The sequence below is a fragment of the Hemitrygon akajei genome, chromosome 26, assembly GCF_048418815.1.
Source record: "Hemitrygon akajei chromosome 26, sHemAka1.3, whole genome shotgun sequence".
Lineage (NCBI taxonomy): Eukaryota > Metazoa > Chordata > Chondrichthyes > Myliobatiformes > Dasyatidae > Hemitrygon > Hemitrygon akajei.
Genome location: NC_133149.1, coordinates 31,121,920 through 31,141,991, shown reverse-complemented (window position 1 = coordinate 31,141,991; position 20,072 = coordinate 31,121,920). Strand labels below are relative to the sequence as shown.

The window sequence follows — 20,072 nt, the reverse complement described above, 5'->3', positions numbered from 1 at the left end:
CTGTGATGTAGCCAGTCAATACACTCTCCACCACACATCTATAGAAGTTGTCAAAGTTTTAGATGACACACAAATCTTAGTATACTTGTCCAAATGTAGAGGCACTGTTGTACTTTCTTCGTAATGGCACTAATGTGCTGGGCCCAGGACAGATCCTCTGAAATGATAACACCAGGGAATTTAAAGTTGCTGACCCTCTCCACCTCTGATCCTCCAATGAGGACTGGCTCTTGGACCTCTGGTTTCCTTCTCCTAAAGTCACTAATCAGCTCCTTGGTCTCGCTGACATTGAGTGAGAGATTGTTGTTATGGCACCACTCAGCCAGATTTTCAATTTCACTTGTTTGGGCTGATTTATCACTATATTTGATTCAGCCTACAACAGCAGTGTCATCAGCAAACTTAAATATGGCATTGGAGATGTGCTTAGCCTCACAGTCATCAGTATAAAGCGGGTAGAGCAGGGGCCTGAGCACACAGCCTTATGTTGCACCTGTGCTGATGGAGATTGTGGAGGAGATGTTGTTGCTAATCTGAACTGACTGGGGTCGGCAAGTGAGGAAATCGAGGATCCATTTGCACAAGGGGGTATTGAAGCTTACTGATGACAATACTGAATGCCAAGCTGTAGTCAGTAAGGAGCATTCTGATGCATTCATCTTCATTGCCCAGATAGTCTAGGGTTGAGTGAAAAACTGAAGAGATGGCATCTGCTGTGGACCTGTTGTGCTGGTAGGCAAATTGGAGTGGATCCAAGTCACTTCTCAGGCAAGAGATGACATGTTTTATCACCAGCCTCTCAAATCACTTCATCACTGTGGATGGAAGTGCTACTGGATGATAGTCATTGATACAGACTACCACATTCTTCCTAGGCACCGGTATAATTGAAGCCTGCTTGTAACAGGTGGGTTTCTCAGACTTCTAAATTGAGAGGTTAAAGATCTCAGTGAACACTCCAGCCAACTGATCAGCACAGATCTTTGGTACTCAGCCGGGTACCCCATCTGGGCTGGATGCTTTCCGTAGGTTTACTCTCTCATCGGCCTCAGAGACTGAAATCACAGGATTATCGGGGCTGTGGGAACTCGTGAAGGTTCCTCCATGTATTGATGGAGCAAGCATCAAAGGCATTGAGCTCATCTAGGAGCGAAGCCTTGCTGTCACCTATGTTACTTGGTTTCACTTTGTAGGAGGTGATAGCGTTCAAACCCTGTCACAACTGTCGAGTATCCTTCACTGATTCAAGTGTGGTTCGGAATTGCTATTTCGCAGGTGAGATGACTTTCTGGAGATCATATCTGGACCTCTTGTATTCAACTTATTTGCCAGACTGGAATGTCATTGATCTGGCCCTCAGCAGATTGCAAATGTCATGGCTTCTGGTTGGGGAAGACTCTAAATGATTTTGTGGAGACATGCTCGTCTATGATTGCTTTTATAAAGTTCATGACCATCAAGGTGTATTTATTCAGATCCACAGATGAGTCCTTGAACATGGCCCAGTCCACCGACTTGAAGCAAACCACAGCTGCTCCTCAGCCTCCCACGACCACCTCTTTGCTGTGTGAATCTGTTAACATACTCTGTCACTGGATTAATTGAAGGACCACAAATTTGCCAAGATACTCCAGCACTTATAATGGGCAATCTACTCAATCACACTTCATCAGGATGTACTGTATTTCGTTCAGGTGCCTGGATCCAATTTTTTTTAATTGGAGACTTCACAGTTATGAGCAAGAATAGAACAGCTTATAGTATTTGCATTTGTTTGATTTTTTTCATTTATATATGCATTAAATTATCTGGTGGATTTTAATCTCTGATCATTTAATAGTTAACATTTGTAATAATTTATCTGATTTTGACATCATTTGAATGCTTCTGACCAGCAGAAACATTTAGTTTGACTTGATAAATCTCCCATGGAGCATCTGTGTATGCTTCAAGAATGTTTATACTAACTATTGATACATAAATGGCTAAAAATGAAAATTGCCATCTCACACCCTTCCCAGCAGTCTCCTGTTGGTTCAGTCAGGCCTTCTTGGTCACAGTACTTCCCATGAGGACACAATAGACAATCTGTGACTGCACCCAACCCAGTACGGTTGCTAAATGTTCCAACTGGACATGGAGATTGGAAAGGCAACCCTGAACCTGGAATTGAAAGAGAACCGATGAGTCAGTGACAAGTCATAGTTATTGTTGAATTCATTCGTAGGTTTCTTAGGATCTATTATTGATCCCTAACTGGCCCTGAAGTGAATGCCTTAACAAGCCAGTGCAGAGAAAAGTTAAGAGCAGTCAATCTTTTTGTGGATCTGGAATATCATAAAGAGTGGCAGAAGTCCTTCTCTTAACGGTGAGCAAAATGAACTTCTATGACAATTTAATATGGTATTTTTAATGTAATATTTAATGTAATATTCATGAATTGCAACACCAGATTGATATTCCAGGCCTTTGTATGTAAGTTTGGTAAATGAAATACCAAACTGATCTATTTTATAGTATTGAGCATGGGCCATAATTTTTCATTCATAATGTGCGATGCTGGTTCTTATTCTGTTACAATACACCCATGTTCACTTTACAAATTAAAGTTGACTTGTACAACCTCTCTCCACAAGATTCCTCGCCCAAGTTAAGTTTTTGAATGGAAACCACAGAAGACATCATTGGATATTACAAATTAAACCCCTTGATATTTATTTACTGTCTGCAAAATCATTCAAGTTTTGTTTACATCTTCTGGGGAGCATCCCAGGTTTATTAACCGAAAGGTTATTTGAAATGAGTCTCAGCCCAGCATTCTTGTTATTTAAAAGGACTAATTACCTTTTGTTTATAAATTATGCTCTGATTTCTATCAGAACCTTAGAATACCTATATTCTACCAAATCTCTGTAATGACACTCCTTCCATATTATGTTGAGCACTTAATTCAATTTTTGCTGTACCAATTCTTGTACCACTCCATTCATTCTATTAAATCTCTATCATCATAAGCTTATTAATCTAAATTATTTTTAATTTTTATTTTCCTTTCCAGTTTGCTGGTATCAATTATAAAATGTTATTGTGTTCTAACTTTTTGTGAGTGTGTTCACTTCATAAGAATCCCAATTGAAATTGTAAGCTAATTAAACATTACCTTCTGGGCAGTAATATCCTGCAGGACATGGGTGAGGTGCCTGCACTCCTTGCAAAGAGTTAGAAAAATTGCTGGATGTTAAATGACAGAAAAATCCAACAGGACAAGGGATGCAGGAGGCCTTAATGGAAAAAGAAGTTAATTAGATTGTTATCCATGAAATACATCCAAAAGTGAAAAATCTAAAATGGGAAAGAGTTAAATGTAATTAAGATTTCTTTTTAAAAAAGATGAAAACAGTGTTTGTGTGCAGAAATATATAAATTTGCAGTCAGAGTAGGTCACTTGGCTCCTCAATTTTGCTCTGCCATTCAATAAGATTATTGCTATTCGGTTTGTAACCTCAACTCTCCTTACCATCAGACCAACCTTTCATCTTGCCTATTGAAGTCATTTTAACTCTCCCTTAAAACATTAGATTCTGCTTTTACAGCCTTGAAGGAAGAATTCTGAAGCCCAACAGCCTTCAGAGAAAAGAAAATCTCATCTTCATCTTAAACACGTGAACCACATATTGTTACAACAGTGACCCCAGTTCTAGATTCTCTCACTGGAGTAAACATCCTCACCACCTTCACCCTTTCAAGACCTCTCAGTATTTTTCAGATTTCAGTCTGTCACCTTTCACTCTTTTAAACTTCAGTGGATACAGGCCTGCCCTCTCCAAGGTTTCCTCATAATCCACCCATTCCAGGTATCAGTTTATTAACCTTCTCTGAATTGATTTCCTCAAGGTACCTCAAGGTAAGGTGACAATATAATTGATTCTCCAGGTATGGGCTTATACACAACTGAAGCAGACCTCCCTACTTCTGTACTTCATTCACCTCACAATAAACAATAACATTGTTAGTTTTCCTAGCTACTTGCTCTATGTGCTATTTTTATGAAGCATGCAATGCAGACCTTTCTACATCTCAGAGATTTGCAATCTCTCAACAGTTAGACAAAGTGCTTCTCTTATTTTTTTCCTGTGTTAAAATGGTCAATTTCTTTATGTTGGGGCCCCTTCATCTCACCAAGTAAAAACAACCCTTTCTTATCTCCTTTTTTGCTTCCTATTAGCCAGCCAATCCTTCTATGCCAAATGTACCTCTGCATACACTGTGTAACATCAGTCTACCCTGAGTTATGGGCAGAAATTTAGATTTGACCACTTTTGGACTAGGACATTAAAACATGAAGATACAGGTGTAGGAGGAGGTGATTCTGTGATGGGAGAGTGGTGGAAGTCTGAATTTTCTGGGATTGCCCCAGTCTCCCTGTATCCCTTCATGCCCTGACCAATCAAAAATCTATCAATTTCTGCCTTAAACACACTCTTGGCCTCCACAGCCACTCTGTGGCAATGAATTCCACAGATTCACCACTCTCTGGCTTAAAGAACTCCTTCCTCATCTCCATTCTAAAATGAGACCTCTCTATTCTGATGCTTTGTCCTCTGTTCTTAGACTCTCCCACCATAGGAAGCATCCTCTCCATGTCCACTCTATCAAGGCCTTTCACCATTCGATAGGTTTCAAGAGGCCAACCCTCATCCTTCTGAATTCCAGTGAATACAGGCCCAGAACCATCAAATGCTCTTCATATGACAAGCCTTTCAATCCTGGAATCATTTTCGTGAGCCTTCTTTGAACCCTCTCCAGTTTCGTCACATCTTTTATAAAATTAGGGGCTCAAAACTGTACTCAAAGTGAGGCCTCAACAGTGCTTTATAAAGTCTGAATGTTACATCCTTACTTTTATATTCTAGTCCTCTTGAAATGAATGCAAACATCGCATTTGCCTTACTCACCATCGATTCAACATGCAAACTAACCATAAGGGAATCTTGCATAAGGATTTCCAAAGCCATTTGCATCTCAGTTTTTTGTATTTTCTCTCCATTTAGAAAATAGTCAACCCTTTCATGTCTTCTACCAAAGTGGGGGACCATACACTTCCTGACACTGTGTTCCATCTACCCACTTCTTTGTCCATTCTCCTAAGCTGTCTAAGTCCTTCTGTAACCTCTCTACTTCCTCCAAACTATCTGCTCCTCCACCTATATTCATATCATCTACAAACTTTGCAACAAAGCCATCAATTCTATCATCAAAATCATTAACATATAACATAAAAAGAAACGGTCGCAACACAGACCCCTGGGGATCACCACTAGTCACCTGCAACCAACCAGAAAGGGCTCTCTTTATTCCCACTCTTTGCCTCCTGTCAATCAGTGACTGCTTTAGCCATGCTAGAATCTCCCCTGTAATACCACGGGCTCGTAGCTTGTTATGCAGCCTCTTGTGTGACACCTTGTCAAAGGCCTTCTGAAAATCCAATTACACAACATCAACTGATTCTTTTTCGTCTATCCTACAGATATGGTGCAGTAGTGCAACAGTGAATGATTCTGAGGATGAATTAAAATATTAAACATTTTTATGCAATAGTATGCAATGCAAATGCATATATTTAAACAATAAATTCTCTACAGGTGATTACTGCACATCTGAAATGAAGTGAAACTTCAGAGCTGGTTTATTATATTTGAAATCTGCAAGTAAAAATACATTTCTTCAAACTCAGAGAAAGATAAACTGGCCCTGGAGGTAGGCATCATGGGTTCACTAGACTTGGGGTGAAGAGATTAAGATAATCTTAAACACTGTGGAGTTTCAAAGAATAGGAGGTAACCCCATTGCAGACCCTTTGAATAACTTAAGGTGACTAGTTACATGGGAAATGAAAAGCCGATGCTGGAATATGAAACAAAAACACAAATTACTGGTGGAACTCAGCCAATCAAGCAAAAGCTGTGGAAGGAGGCGCCAATGAATATTTTTGGTCATGGACCAAGAAAAGAGTAAAGGGGGGTAGTTATATACTTGATAACCAAATGAGTGAAAGTTCCTGGGAATATAGATTTTGGGTTACAATCAGATCAATTATGATCTTATAAAATGGTGGAGCAGGCAAGTGTCCTAATTGTCTATTTATTTCCTGTGTTTGAAACATATCAGATAGTGCAGTTGGTCCACAGGTAAGATGCTGAGAGGCTATCCCTTTGGATTGGGAATATATGCAAAACATTGTCTGCTCAGGATATTATTTGCTGTTTAAGACTGAGATGAGAAAGTATTTCTTTACTCAAAACATAGTGAATTTTTGGAATTCTCCACTTCTGAGGGATATGGATACTCAGTACACCTGAGACTTAGTGAGTGTTTTTGGGACTGAATAAATTGAAGGTTATGGGAAAATGGGTCAGGAAAGCGAAAGAGATTGAGAATTGTTTTTGACATTGAAAGGCAAAGCAGGCTCATGGGCCTGTATGACTAATCCCTGCTTGGAATTCTCACATTATAGGTAAAGTGCTCACAGCTGAGAGTCTGACTGCACTCATTTTCTATTATGTCCGTTCTATAACAGTACTGTGCAAAGGCCCAAGTCACATACTGTACACATAGCTAGGGTGCCTAAGACTTTTGCACAGTACTGGAGTAATTTTCTGTATTACACTGTACTGCTGCAAAAAACCCCACAGATTTTATGATATACGGTATGTGAGGGATGATAAACCTGATTCTGGTATGGGTCTCTGTTGTGGACTGAGAGTGGGAAGAGGTCAGGGAGAGGGAAATCATGGTTGGGAAAAGGGGAAGGGAGAGGGGAGAGAGCAGAAAGCACCAGAGAGACATTGGAATCAATTGATCTTGCCTGGTGTCTCAGGGCTGGGTGTGTCAGTACCCATGCCACCCCCTCCACCCTGGCAATCCTTCTCTGTCACCTATCCCACACCCTCTCCTGTGGCATTCCACCCTCGCCATTCCCAACATCCTTTGCTCCTGTCAGATTTTACAAATTCGCTCTCTGTCCTACATTGACAAATACACCCCACTGTAAATATGTGCCTAAGACGTTTGCACAGTACTGTACATCCATAGCAAATGATGAGTATTCTTGTACACCTAATACGATTCCATAGTGCCTAGTGAAAATGTTTACAGTGTCAGCAATCAGGGTTCAATTTCCACAATGTTCTGTAAGAAGTTTGTGCGTTCTCCCTGTGACTGTGTGGGTTTCCTCCAGGTGATCCAGTTTCCTGCCATTCTAAAATTCTAAAAACGTATGGATTAGTAAGGGTTAGCAAGTTGTGGCCATGGCACAACCCTAACCCTAATGCATTTCATTGTATGTTTCGACGTGCATGCAATAAATAAAGCTAATTTTTAATCTTGAGACTGCAGGGGCTGGAATCTGGTCTGATGGACTATCATCATACTATACGGACTATTGAACATACTTTGTACGTTCGGATGCTGTTCATAGACTTCAGTTCAGCATTCAACACAATCATCCCTCAGAAACTGATGCACCATTAACAACTCTCAGAGATAGAAGGCAAAAGATAGGCTTTTATTAGCTGCAAACGTGACCACAACATCTTGGAGACTGAGGGAGGAGCAGTGCCTCCAATTGCCTTTATACAGGGGTCTGTGGGAGGAGCCACAGGAGCAGTCAGCAGAGGGGTGTGTCCAGACAGGTATATACATAGTTTACCACAGAAACTGATTGGAAAGCTGAGCCTACTGGGCCTGAACACCTCCCTCTGCAATTGGATCCTAGACTTCCTGACAGGGAGACCTCAGCCAGTCCGGATTGGGAGCAGCATCTCCAACACCATCACACTGAGCACAGGGGCTCCCCAGGACTGTGTGCTCAGTCCACTGCTGTTCACTCTGCTGACCCACAACTGTGCTGCAACACACAGCTCGAACCACATCATCAAGTTTGCCGATGACACAACCGTGGTGGGTCTCATCAGCAAGAATGACGAATCAGCTTACAGAGAGGAGGTGCAGCAGCTAACAGACTGGTGCAGAGCCAACAACCCGTCTTTTAATGTGAACAAAACAAAAGAGATGGTTGTTGACTTCAGGAGGGCACAGAGCGACCACTCCCTGCTGAACATCGACGGCTCCTCGGTAGAGATCATAAAGAAATCGTAAAAAATTTCTTGGTGTTCACCTGACGGAGAATCTCACCTGGTCCCTCAACACCAGCTCCATAGCAAAGAAAGCCCAGCAGCATCTCTACTTTCTGCAAAGTCTGAGGAAAGTCCATCTCCCACCCCCCATCCTCATCACATTCTACAGGGGTTGTATTGACAGCATCCTGAGCAGCTGCATCACTGCCTGGTTCAGAAATTGCACCATCTCGGATCGCAAGACCCTGCAGCGGATAGTGAGGTCAGCTGAGAAGATCATCAGGGTCTCTCTTCCCGCCATCACAGACATTTACACTACACGCTGCATCCGCAAAGCAGACAGCATTATGAAGGGCCCCATGCACCCCTCAAACAATCTCTTCTCCCTCCTGACATCTGGAAAAAGGCTCCGAAGCATTCGGGCTCTCACGGCCAGACTATGTAACAGTTTCTTCCCCGAAGCTATCAGACTCCTCAATACCCGAAGCCTGGACTGACATCTTGCCCTACTGTCCTGTTTATTATTTATCATAATGTCTGCACTGTTTTTGTGAACTTTATGCAGTCCTGTGTAGGTCTGTAGTCTAGTGTAGCTTTCTCTGTGTTGTTTTTTTATTACGTAGTTCAGTCTAGTTTTTCTACTGTGTCATAAAACACCATGGTCCTGAAAAACACCGTCTCATTTTTACTATGTACTGTACCAGCAGTTATGGTCAAAATGACAATAAAAGTGACTCGACTTGACTTGATCTGCTGGAGGAACATAGGGAGTCAAGCAGAATCTGTGAAGGTAAGGATCTGCCAATGTTTTGGATCAAAACCTTGCCTTAGGACTCTTGAATAATCTTGTACTTTGTACCTGTCCAGCCTGGTCCTGATATGTGCCAGAGGAACACGGTTGTTGTTCTGCACTTCCCTGAGGGCATTGGTGTCCTTTAGCACAGATGAAAGGAGCTGGTCTGCTGGAATTCTGGGCAGCTGGACAATAAAACCCAGCATCACAGGCTTGGGAAGGTGAAATGAGTCCTTTCCTGTCACAGGAAAATCCTAGCAAAGAAAACAAACTTTTCAATATTTTTCATGCTGCTGAGATACTAAAATTTACTAAAACTTTAATGTGCAAGATTATCTTTTATTCCAAATGTTCTGCTTAGAAGTTGATATTCAGAATCAAGCTCTGCAAAGCAGTGACCCCACCAAGAAGGATCTGTTTCACTTCACATTAACATCACTCAACTGGTAGCAAGCTGGCATGCTTCACCAGGAGTACCTCATTTACTTGGATTTTCAAAGGGCCTTTATCAAGGTGCCACATATGAGGCTGCTACACACAGTTGGAGCCCATGGTATTACAGGAAAGATACTAGCTTTGAGAGAAGATTGGCTAAATGGCCGGAGGCAAAGAGTGGGAATAAAGGGGACCTTTTCTGGTTTGTTGCTAGTGACTAGTGGTGTTCCACAGGGGCTGGTGTTGGGTCCATTATTTTTCACATTATATGTTAATGATCTGGATGATGGACTGATACTTTGTGCCAAGTTTGCAGATGACAAGAAGACAGGTGGAGGGGCATGTGGTATTGAGGAAGGAGAGAGACTGCTGCAGAACTTAGCAGAATAGCAGAAAGAGCAAAGAAATGGCAGATGGAATACAGTGTAGGGAAGTATATGGCCATGCACTTTGGGAGATGGAATAGCAAAGGAGGAGCAAAGGGTCTTGGGAATCCTAGTGCATGATTACTTAGGGGTTAACTTACAGGTTGAGTCCATGTTGAGGAGGGCAAATGTAATGTTAGCATTCATTTTGAGAGGACTAAAATATAAAAGCAAGGATATAATGTTGATGCTATATAAGCATTACTCAGACCATACTTAGAGTATTATGAGCAGTTTTGAGCCCCATATCCAAGAATGGATGTGCTAGCATTGGAAAGGTCCAGAGGAGGTTTATGGGAATGATATTGGGAACAAAAGGGTTCATATATATGAGGCTCCAGGCCTGTACTCACTGGAGTTTAGGAGGAGTGGGAAATCTCATTGAAAGCTACTGATTATTGAAAGGCCGAGATAGAGTGGATGTGGAGAGGATATTTCCTATAGTAGGAGCATCTAGGACCAGACTCAGAGTAGAAGGACATCCCTTTAGAACAGATATGACAAGGAATGTCTTTAGCCAGTGGGTGGTGAACTTGTGGAATGTATTGCCACAGGCAGCTGCGGAGGCCAAGTCATTGGATATATTTTAAGGTGGAAGTTGATAAGTTCTCGATTAGTGCTGATGTCAAAGGTTATGGGGAGAAGGCAAGAGAATGGGATTGAGAGGGATAATAAATCAGCCATGATGGAATGGTGGAGCAGACTTGATGAACTAAGTGATCTAATTATGCTCCTATGACTTATGGTCATATAGTAACTAGCATAACATCCCTGTTAAATGCCATGCCTTTTCGATAATAATGTACAGCACTCTCCATGCATTTTAACTCCATTTGTGCTTTTTGGAAGTATGCTCCGACCCATTTTGTTCCTCTATACGATCAACATTACTCCATTTATTGCATAATCCCTTCAGCATTGCACTTCCCCAAATATACTACTTCATATTTCTCTGGATTTAATTCCATTTGCAGGATTCACTCACTAGTTTCCTGTTGTAGGGTTAGAACCTGGCACCGCTGTGAGAGGTAACACAGATTTTCCCTCCATCAAATACCTGAACACAGCAGTGAAACTTTGGCCACAACTATGCTTTGCTTAGCAGAATCATTTACCAGAGGGTTTTCAGAAATCCCATTTGCATCCTGATCAGTGGAAGCCTGCAATTAACATGAGGAAAGGGAAAGCAGCTTTGATCACATCAAGCTACTCCCCAAAACTGATGTATTACTCATGAATTGCAGCTACTTTGACAATGCAGGAAATCCAACAGTCAATTTTCAGACAGCAATTCAGTTTTATTTTTAAGATGTGGCCATCATCAGCTAAGTCAGAATTTATGCCTAACTGCCTTTCAAAAGGTGCCGTGAAGCCACCTTCTTGAACTGCTGCAGTTTTTCTGGTGAAAGTTCTCCCGTGATACTGCTGGGCAGGGAGCTCCAGCATTTAAAATCAGTAATAACAAGGTGCTGAAGAAGGAATAAATTACAAAGATTCCAAGATGTCTTTTGCATAGAATTCTGGGGCCGCCTTCTTCAAACTATGAGGGCAGACCTTTTGGATTTAGTGCCTAACCTGAGCATTGGCAATTACAATAATACAGAATACAGTATTGCAGTGACGTACCAGTCCAGATTGCTCACTTAAATCCTTGGTATTGATCTTGAATCTAAAATCTTTTAACCCAGTGAGGGAGATGTTACAACAGATACTATTTATGATATTCAATCTTTGCATATACAGATGAAACTCCTTAAGAAATAGATATTCTTATATTTATGTTCCACTGGAATTTTGTCATGGAAATTGGCAGTGAACTGTGTAATTTTACACATTTTTAACATATAATTAACAAACTTTACAGTATAGCATAAGTTACCAAATTTAGGATCTCCCTGAAAATGCCAAGTTGAGTTAGAAGAACAATAATAGAGGTGGAGTCAGCCAGACTAAACCAAATATTCTTGAGCTCATTGATATACTTGAAGCAAAGGGCAATGAAGTGATTACCTGGGGGGCATGGAAGGCAATCTTCTACCCTGGAGTTCTGAGAGCTGTTGCTATAATAACCAAGTGGACATGGTTGAGGAGCAGTGGCTCCACTGACACAGAAATGTCCTGAAGGACAGGCTTTTCCAGAAATACCATCATTTGGAGTTGGAGTTGTCGCCATCTTCACACAGTAATATCCAGCAGCACAGAGTCCTGTGACACCTTCTTGACCAACCCCTTCACAGTAACGTCCTAAGGGAAACAATAAAGATATCAATTTCAAAGAGTATTACATTTTCTTAGTAAAGTGTCATTCGTCTATTGCTCTCTGACAAAGCGCATGAGGAAATTTTCACTTCAAAATTCCAGACAAAGATTTTTGTTTCTTTGGGGCTGCAGAAACCTGAGTAAAACAGTTCCATTTTTAATGCCAAATCAATTTCCATGGGCAATTTTTAAGTTTAGAAATGCTTTCACATTAGTAATACAATGATAAGAAACTATTAACAGCAATGGCAAACTATCTTTTGACACCAGGAGTGCAGAGTGATATTTTGGGAGTCTTAATTAGACAACTGTAACCAGAGTGCCGGAGAGGAATCCAGCAATGGCATCTGGAAACTCAGAAAAACCTTCAAGGAACAGGAATGAGTGACAGTGGCAAAATAAGCCAGAAAGTTAAAATAGAATTTTCTGAGTAAATTACTATTTTCTTTGTAAACATTCAAAGCAATGTTGAAATGAAGCCGTTGCTACAAAGGGGTATGGAAAAAGTGGAGAGGTGTTTTGAAATTCAGGACTCCATGAAGTGGGTTCACAACTCATGAAAACAACTTTGATGTGCTATTGTGGTCCCTCAGTAAACGAGATACAGTATGCAGATAATGGTTCATTTGTGCATATACAGAGGCTAAGCTCCAAGTCATTGTGGACTATACTGAAGCATTAAGAATACGAGTTTTATACTTAACATCTCCTATCACCACCCAGCCCCTGCTGTACAACACCATTCTCAACAACAAAGGATCACAATGAGATCTTAGAAATTTCAATTCTCTTCCCTTTTCTCAGGAGCTAACTTTCAGTGAAGATGGAAAGGATATTCACTATCCAGGTTCAGGAGGCTTTTTGCTAAACTCAGCTTTTTAGCACAGCAGAAGAAACTGTTCAAGGTTCAAGATGTTTATTGTTAATGTTTATTTGTAGTATTTCACCATCTTTGAGGAATAATACTTTCAAGGATCAGGAAGTCTACTGTTAACTGAGTCTCCAATCTGATCAGAAGAAAAAATATTGTGTGTTAAGGATCCTGCCATCTGACCTAATCAATGCAATTGCGGGGGGGGGGGGGGGGGGAAATGATGCAGATGACTGCCAAAAACAAAGTTATAAATATTGGAAGGCAGTAAGGGGGAAGGAGTTACAGAGATGAGCACAGTGTCCACTCTTCAGCCTTGATTTGCGAAGGAACTCTTCCCAGAGAATAGTTTCCTAGAGCCTTTTTGAGGCCAATGGCATTTTCAACTGTACAAATCTTGGTTAAAGTTATTACTCAAAATAAATGTGTTCTATTTAAGAGTACAGAGAAAAATCATAAGGATGTTGCTGGTACTTGAGAACCTGAGTTATACGGAAAGGATGAATAGGTTAGGACTTTATTCCCTGGAGCATAGGAGAATGAGGGGAGATTTGATAGAAGTATAAAAAAAAATGAGGGTTATAGATAGGGTAAGTGCAATCAGACTTTTTCCACTGATGTTGGGCGAGACAACTAGAGGTCATAGGTTAAGGGTGAAAGGTTATATTTTTAAAGGGGAACCTGAAGGGGTCTTTTTCACTCAGAGGGTGGTGAGAATGTGGAATGAGCTACCAGTGGAATAGGTGGATGCAGGTTTGATTTCAACATTTAAGAGAAGATTGGATAGGTACATGGATGGGAAGGCTATAGTCCAGGTTCAAGTCGATGGGATTAGGCAGAATAATAGCTTGACACCAAGTAGATGGGCCAAAGGGCCTGTTTCTGTGCTGTAGTGATTCTATGACTATGAATCTATGACTGTTTAAAATAAAACAGCGACGTTTAATCTGCTTTGTTAGCTGGAATTATATCCTCCTTGGTTTGGTGGGAGGGGGAGAATCACCACTCAAAATAGTAATTATTGAGAGCTAAGACCCTTTGGAAGAGACTAAAATAGTTGAGTTAATAAGCGGTCCCGCTGCAATCCAGGAGAGACGATGCTGGAGGCGGTATAGCATGGAGTCTGTGCTTGGTTGGGAGCTTCCTCTCCTGTCAGCACTACACTCTAGCGTTTGACCAGCAGCAGGACAGGCTGGATTGCCGGGAGTTGTACCATTAACATGCATGTTCCTCAGGGACTTGGACCCAGGGATGTGTGTTTTCTTGCGAAATGATGTGTTTTTGTTTCTCTCTCGCTATTTTGAATGTATGTTATGCACCTGGGCCCCAGATGATCACTACCTCATTTGACTGTATCCATGTATGGTCTGAATGATAATTAAACTAGATTTTATTTGATAGTATTTTGAAATATAGGCTGATATAATTTCCCAAAATTTCCCAAAAACTTTTAGACACCTATATCTATAAGACTAAAGATCTTGGCTTAAGTTTAAGACTCTAGAACAGGTACACTTAATAGCATCACAAAGGCAGACATTAATGATGCTATTCATTGTCATCTTTAATGCACCAACACAGCCCTTGGATGGCCAATGAAATGTGTGTTTGAAGACCAATATCTCAAAATTTTACCAGGCACCAGTGATTGCTGCCCTTCTTTATACTTCTAAGGCTCAGAATACTTACAAATGCACCTAACCGCAATGAAAACCAATAGTCTCGCTACTAAATGATTTCAGTCCACAAGAAGGATTACTTACCCAACATTAACGCCCTCTCCAAGACCAACATCCCCAGCACTGAAATCTTAATTACAATTCCAAACAATGTCATTTGACTACCAAACATTAGACTCCTGAAACAGTCGTACTGTTCTAAGCTGGCAGGGGAAGATACTACCAAGTGTGACAGAGAAAAACTTAGACAAATAGCATCTTGATAAAATACTGCATTCCTAGTACCTACAGGGAATTTCTAGCACTTGGTTGCTCTAAATAAAGAAGGGGCCTTTGGATTTGCACTGAGACCTCAAGTGCATAAATTTGGAATGCACAGAAGCTCAGTATAAACAGTAGGAGTGTGTTACTTCCCAATAACCCTACTGTCCATCTGGTCAGACTCCTCCTCTACCAACTGTGGAAAGTCCATGGTTCTCACATTGGCCTTAGTCACCTCAGAACCTACAGAGCTTGAAGTGAAAGTCATCCCTGATGCTGAAGTGCCACCAAAGAAAGAGTAATAGAGGGATTTGGTGAAAGGGATGTAATGCAGCAGCCCATTTAGGCATCAGAATCCCATAAAGAGCGACAAGATAAATGATCAGTTATTTGTTTTTGGCAGTATTGCTTAAAACATAAATATTAATCAAACCACTTTAAAACCTAACATTGTGAAGGTCATTTTTAGAATAAAATCATTAAAGCTGCTGTCAAATGTGAAAAGATTGAAACAATAGACTATTACACTTTCTAAAATGTCTGAATAAAATTCCTAAAACTCTGTGTTAAGAGCAGAGGTAAGCCGATTTTTTTCCTGCAAACAATAGAGATGTACACAGATATTCATCTGAACATTGAACACTTTTAATCAGATTAAAGATGGCCCTAGTTTTGTTCAGAAGTGGAATGCAATCTGAATTCAATGCTAAAATTATCTGTAAGTTAAATCGTTAGGTGGCCCAGTCACCAAGGCTCTAAGAGCTAAAAGGAGATTAGGATGAGCCATGATATAGAAGTGCGAAATATTTCATTTGATAATTTTTTAACAAGAATTTTGAGAGAAACAGAAATTTCACTACTACACAATAACAAAAACTGCCAAATAATTTGCTCCCAACTGTAATCTTACACTCAGTGGTCATTTTACTAGCTACACTTGCTCGCTATGGCAAATATCCAATCAGCCAATTGTGTGGCAGCTACTTAATGCACAAAACCATATTGACATTGTCAAGCAGTTCAGTTGCTATTCAGACCAAACATCGGAATGGGGAAGAAATGTGATCTAAGTGACTTTGACCGTGGAATGACTGTTATTGCCAGATGGGATGGTTTGAGTATCTCGGAAACTGCAGATCTCCTGGGATTTTCATGCACAACAGTCTCTAGAGTTTAGAGAGAATGGTGCGAAAAACAAAAAAAAGATCAAATGATGTGGGCAAAAATGCCTTAGAAATGAGAGCTCAGAGGAGAATAACCAGACTGGCTCAAGGATTAAAGTATTTCTCATTTTTATCTTAATATTTTGTCATGGAATTTGTATGTCAATATTATTTCAACCTTTGAGCTCCACTCCCCACACCACGAGTGTTTGTGAGCAGACAACAAAGACACATTCTAGGATGTTATTGGCTTATCCTGGTGGACACTGTTCCCCAGGCTAACAATGATCATTCATCTATTCCAAAAGCACTGTAGATATTTCCAGCTACAGTTAGTCTATGGCCAAACTCACAGAATTCAGGACTCCTAGAACAGCGAGTTCCTGAATAAGGCAACAATTATACCAGTGCCTAAGAAGAGTAGTATGAGCTGCCTTAATGACTATCGCTATTAAGTCACTATTATGACTTAATGAATTTCACTCACAGCTACAGTGATGAAATGCTTTGAGAGGTTGGTCATGGCTAGATTGAACTGTTGCCTCAGCAAGGACCTGGACCCACTGCAATTTGCCTTTCACCACAATAGACCTATGGCAGACACAACCTCAATGGCTCTTCAAATGGCCTTAGAAGATCACCTGGACAATACAAACACCTATGTCAGGATGCTGTTTGTTGACTATAGCTCAGCATTTAACACAATCATTCCCACAGTCCTGACTGAAAAGCTACAGAACCTGGGCCTCTACCTCCCTCTGTAATTGGATCCTTGACTTTCTAACTGCAAGACCACAATCTGTGCGGATTGGTGATAATATCTTCTCCTTGTTGATAATCAACACTGGTGCACCTCAGGGATGTGTGTTTAGCCCACTACTCTATTCCCTCTATACCCATGACTGTGTGGCTAGGCATAGCTCAAATGCCATCTGTATATTTGCTGATGATGCAACCATTGTTGTGAGAATCTCAGATGGAGATGAGAAGGTGTACAGGAGTGAGATACACCAGCTAATTGTGTGGTGTCATAGCAAAAACCTTGCACTCAAAGTCAGTAAGATGAAAGAGCTGATTGTGGACTTCAGGAAGGGTAAGGCGAGGGAAAACGAACCAATCCTCATAGAGGGATCAGAAGTGGAGAGAGTGAGCAATTACAAGTTCCTGAGTGTCAAGATCTCCGAGGATCTATCCTGGTCTGAACATATTGATGCAGCTATAAAGGCAAAGCAGTGGCTATATTTCATTTGGAGTTTAAAGAGATTTGGTTTGTCACCTAAAACACTTCTATATATGTACCGTGGAGAGCATTCTGACAGGCTGCATCACTAGTATGGGGGGTGGGGGGCTATTGCACAGACCCGAAAGAAGCTGCAGAAAGTCGTAAAATTAGTCATTTCCATCTTGGTTACTAGTCTCTGTAGTATCCAAAACATCTTCAAGGGGCAGTGCCTCAGAAAGTTGATGTCCATTATTAAGAACTCCCGTCACACAGGGCACACCCTATCCTCATTGTTACAGTGAAGAAGGTACAGAAGCCTGAAGGCACAAACTCAGTGATTCAGGAACAGCTTCTTCCCCTCTGTCATACGATTCCTAAATGGACGTTGAACCCATGAACATTACCTCACTTTTTAAAAATATACTGTGTGTTATTTTTGTTTTTGCACTATTTTTAAACTATTCAATATACATATATATACTGTAATTGATTTACTTTTTTTTCCTTTCTATATTATCATGTATCACATTGAACTGCTGCTGCTAAGTTAACAAATTTCACGACACATGCCAATGATAATAAACCTGATTCTGAGTTACGTAAAGTCTTTCAATTCTGTCACACTTGGATAATCAAAGGAAATTAATTTTGAATCAGGGGCGAATGTGCATTCAATTATTTTTACACAGTCCCCATGAGATGTTTGTGAAAATTAAGGCAAATGATTGACCTAGCTAAGAAACTGGATATGAACCAGAAGGAGAGGATAATAGGCAGGAATTCAATAGACATAATGTGACTAGTAGTATCCCAAAGGGAGTTGTGTTAATGCCACAGCTAATGATTTCCTCATTTTGGGGTGATAAAGCTGTTGGATCTTAACAGCAGAACATACCTAATGCCTATTTATGTTCTTAATTCCCACGTTCTACCGTGCAGTACTTAACTAATGAACAAATTAATGAACCATTGTCTATTAATGGAGAGTTGTGTGCAATTTTGCTGATGGTGCATTAACCTGATCTACTACAAATGGGTCTGAAGTCCAGCTGCTCAGAATCAATAAGATTCCAAAAAGTTGCAACAATAGTTTACTTTTGTTGGTTTTAACTTTTGAACTGCAACGTTTTGTTCCAGATCTTCTCCTGAGATTAATGAAGTTAACATAGAATGAAGATAGGACATCACGAGTTTAAGATTGCTTGAAGCAGAACGGTTCCACTTGACAAATTGGAAAAAATGAGAAAGAGTTAAGTGACAACATTGAAGCAATGGCTCTGCACTCTCTAGGTCACTGTGTAGCTAGGAAGTGTGCCAATGGAATCCAAATATTTATCTCTCAGATACCCAAAGGTGGGTTTTGTATACTTTTGTAATCCTTTTTCAATGCCAAAGTTTTCTAGTTTTTCCTCTGTTACCCCGGACTGTGACGTCAGGGATCCACTTTGACATTCTGCTTTCTTTGTTGGCCCTATACCTGTCATCAGTGAGCACAATTGGAAACAATACTGAAGATGTCAGGAGCAGGTGGATTATACATGCTGATGATGGCCTCATTTGACTTGCTTTATTGGCAGCTGTCATTTCTTCTTCATTGAACATTGTGCAATTCTTCGTTTATTCCTATCAAATATTGAAAGGCCAAGATAACGTAGATGTTTCCAATATCAGGAGAGTCTAGGACCCGAGAGCACAGCCTCATGGTAGAAGTATGTCTCTTTAGAACAGAGTTTCTTCAGCCAGGGGATAGTGAATCTGGGGAATTCATTGCCTCAGATGGTTGTGGAGGGAAAATCATTGGGGATATTTAAAGCTGAGGTTGATGTGTTCTTGGTTAATAAGGGCATCAAAGATTACGCGGAGAAGGCAGGAGAATGGGTTGAGAAGGGAAACCATGATTGAATGGGGGAGCAGATTCGGTGGGCTAAATGGCCTAATTTTGCTTCAACGTATGTCTCATGGTCTTATTATTATTTACTTAAAGTACATGGTATCACACCTCCCCAAGGTAACACCGTCAAATCCTTGAATGGCAGATTGCATAAAAATAATCCCCTAGTAACTAAAATTCCACATATAGTATGTTGTTTGAAAAAAAGCACCTCTAATGTATATTTGATTTTTACATTTATTATAATTAAGAAATGCTAGAATAGAAATAATATTTTAATTTTCTACCTGCGTCACATGGCTCGCAGTCCAAAACACTTGTCCTTCCTGATTGTTGGTTATAAGTCCCTCTGGGGCAGGGAAATTTGTCTTTAGATTCTGTTCCCAGAGGGCAGTAATAGCCAGGTGGGCAGATATTATCTTCATAAGATGAAGTATTTGAAGGACAGAAGTAACTGTGGGAAAGCAACAGAGTTAGGGAGAACTCCTGGAATACAAAAAAAGTCAGATGTTTAGTTTTACATCTTGTGGACTGTGTGTCTGTCTCTAAACAGAGACAGACACTTACAGTATAATATGTGCCAAGTGTTTTAAAAGGTGGAAAATATTATTTAGGCCACAAATCTGAAGCATTGTCATCACTTTCTGCTTCCATGATTGCTGCTTGACTTATTATTTCCCGCATTTCCTGCTCAAGATTAAATACTATTTTATACAAAAGTACTATTTTAAACATCATCTGAATGGAATCTGGAGACACAGGCTAGGAGCACAGCAAAACAGCCAGAATGGAAACGGTCCAAAGTAAAAAGGCAAAAGATTTAGTAGTCTCTAGTTCAACAGTTTCCCATACATACTGCAAATGGAAAATAAATGTGAATTTAAATGTGACTGATGTGATGTGAAGTACTGAAGCACATTCAGACCAGCTTATAAATA

At 40.5% G+C, this 20,072-nt stretch overlaps 1 protein-coding gene across 6 annotated transcripts in view; it reads right to left on the bottom strand.

The window, feature by feature from the left end:
- The window catches only part of LOC140716828 (uncharacterized), a 394,334-nt gene that overhangs the window by 224,991 nt on the left and 149,271 nt on the right, over positions 1-20,072 (bottom strand). For all 6 annotated transcript variants that reach the window (XR_012096375.1, XM_073029773.1, XM_073029775.1 and 3 more), the window contains exons 64-68: positions 19,422-19,588; positions 11,799-12,032; positions 8,995-9,182; positions 3,161-3,281; positions 2,013-2,163 (exon numbers count right to left, since the gene is read on the bottom strand). Coding sequence is in view for 5 of the 6 variants with exons in the window: in XM_073029773.1 (XP_072885874.1) it covers positions 2,013-2,163; positions 3,161-3,281; positions 8,995-9,182; positions 11,799-12,032; positions 19,422-19,588 (861 nt within the window). In the remaining variant the exon portion in view is untranslated. The remainder of the gene's footprint in view (positions 1-2,012; positions 2,164-3,160; positions 3,282-8,994; positions 9,183-11,798; positions 12,033-19,421; positions 19,589-20,072) is intronic.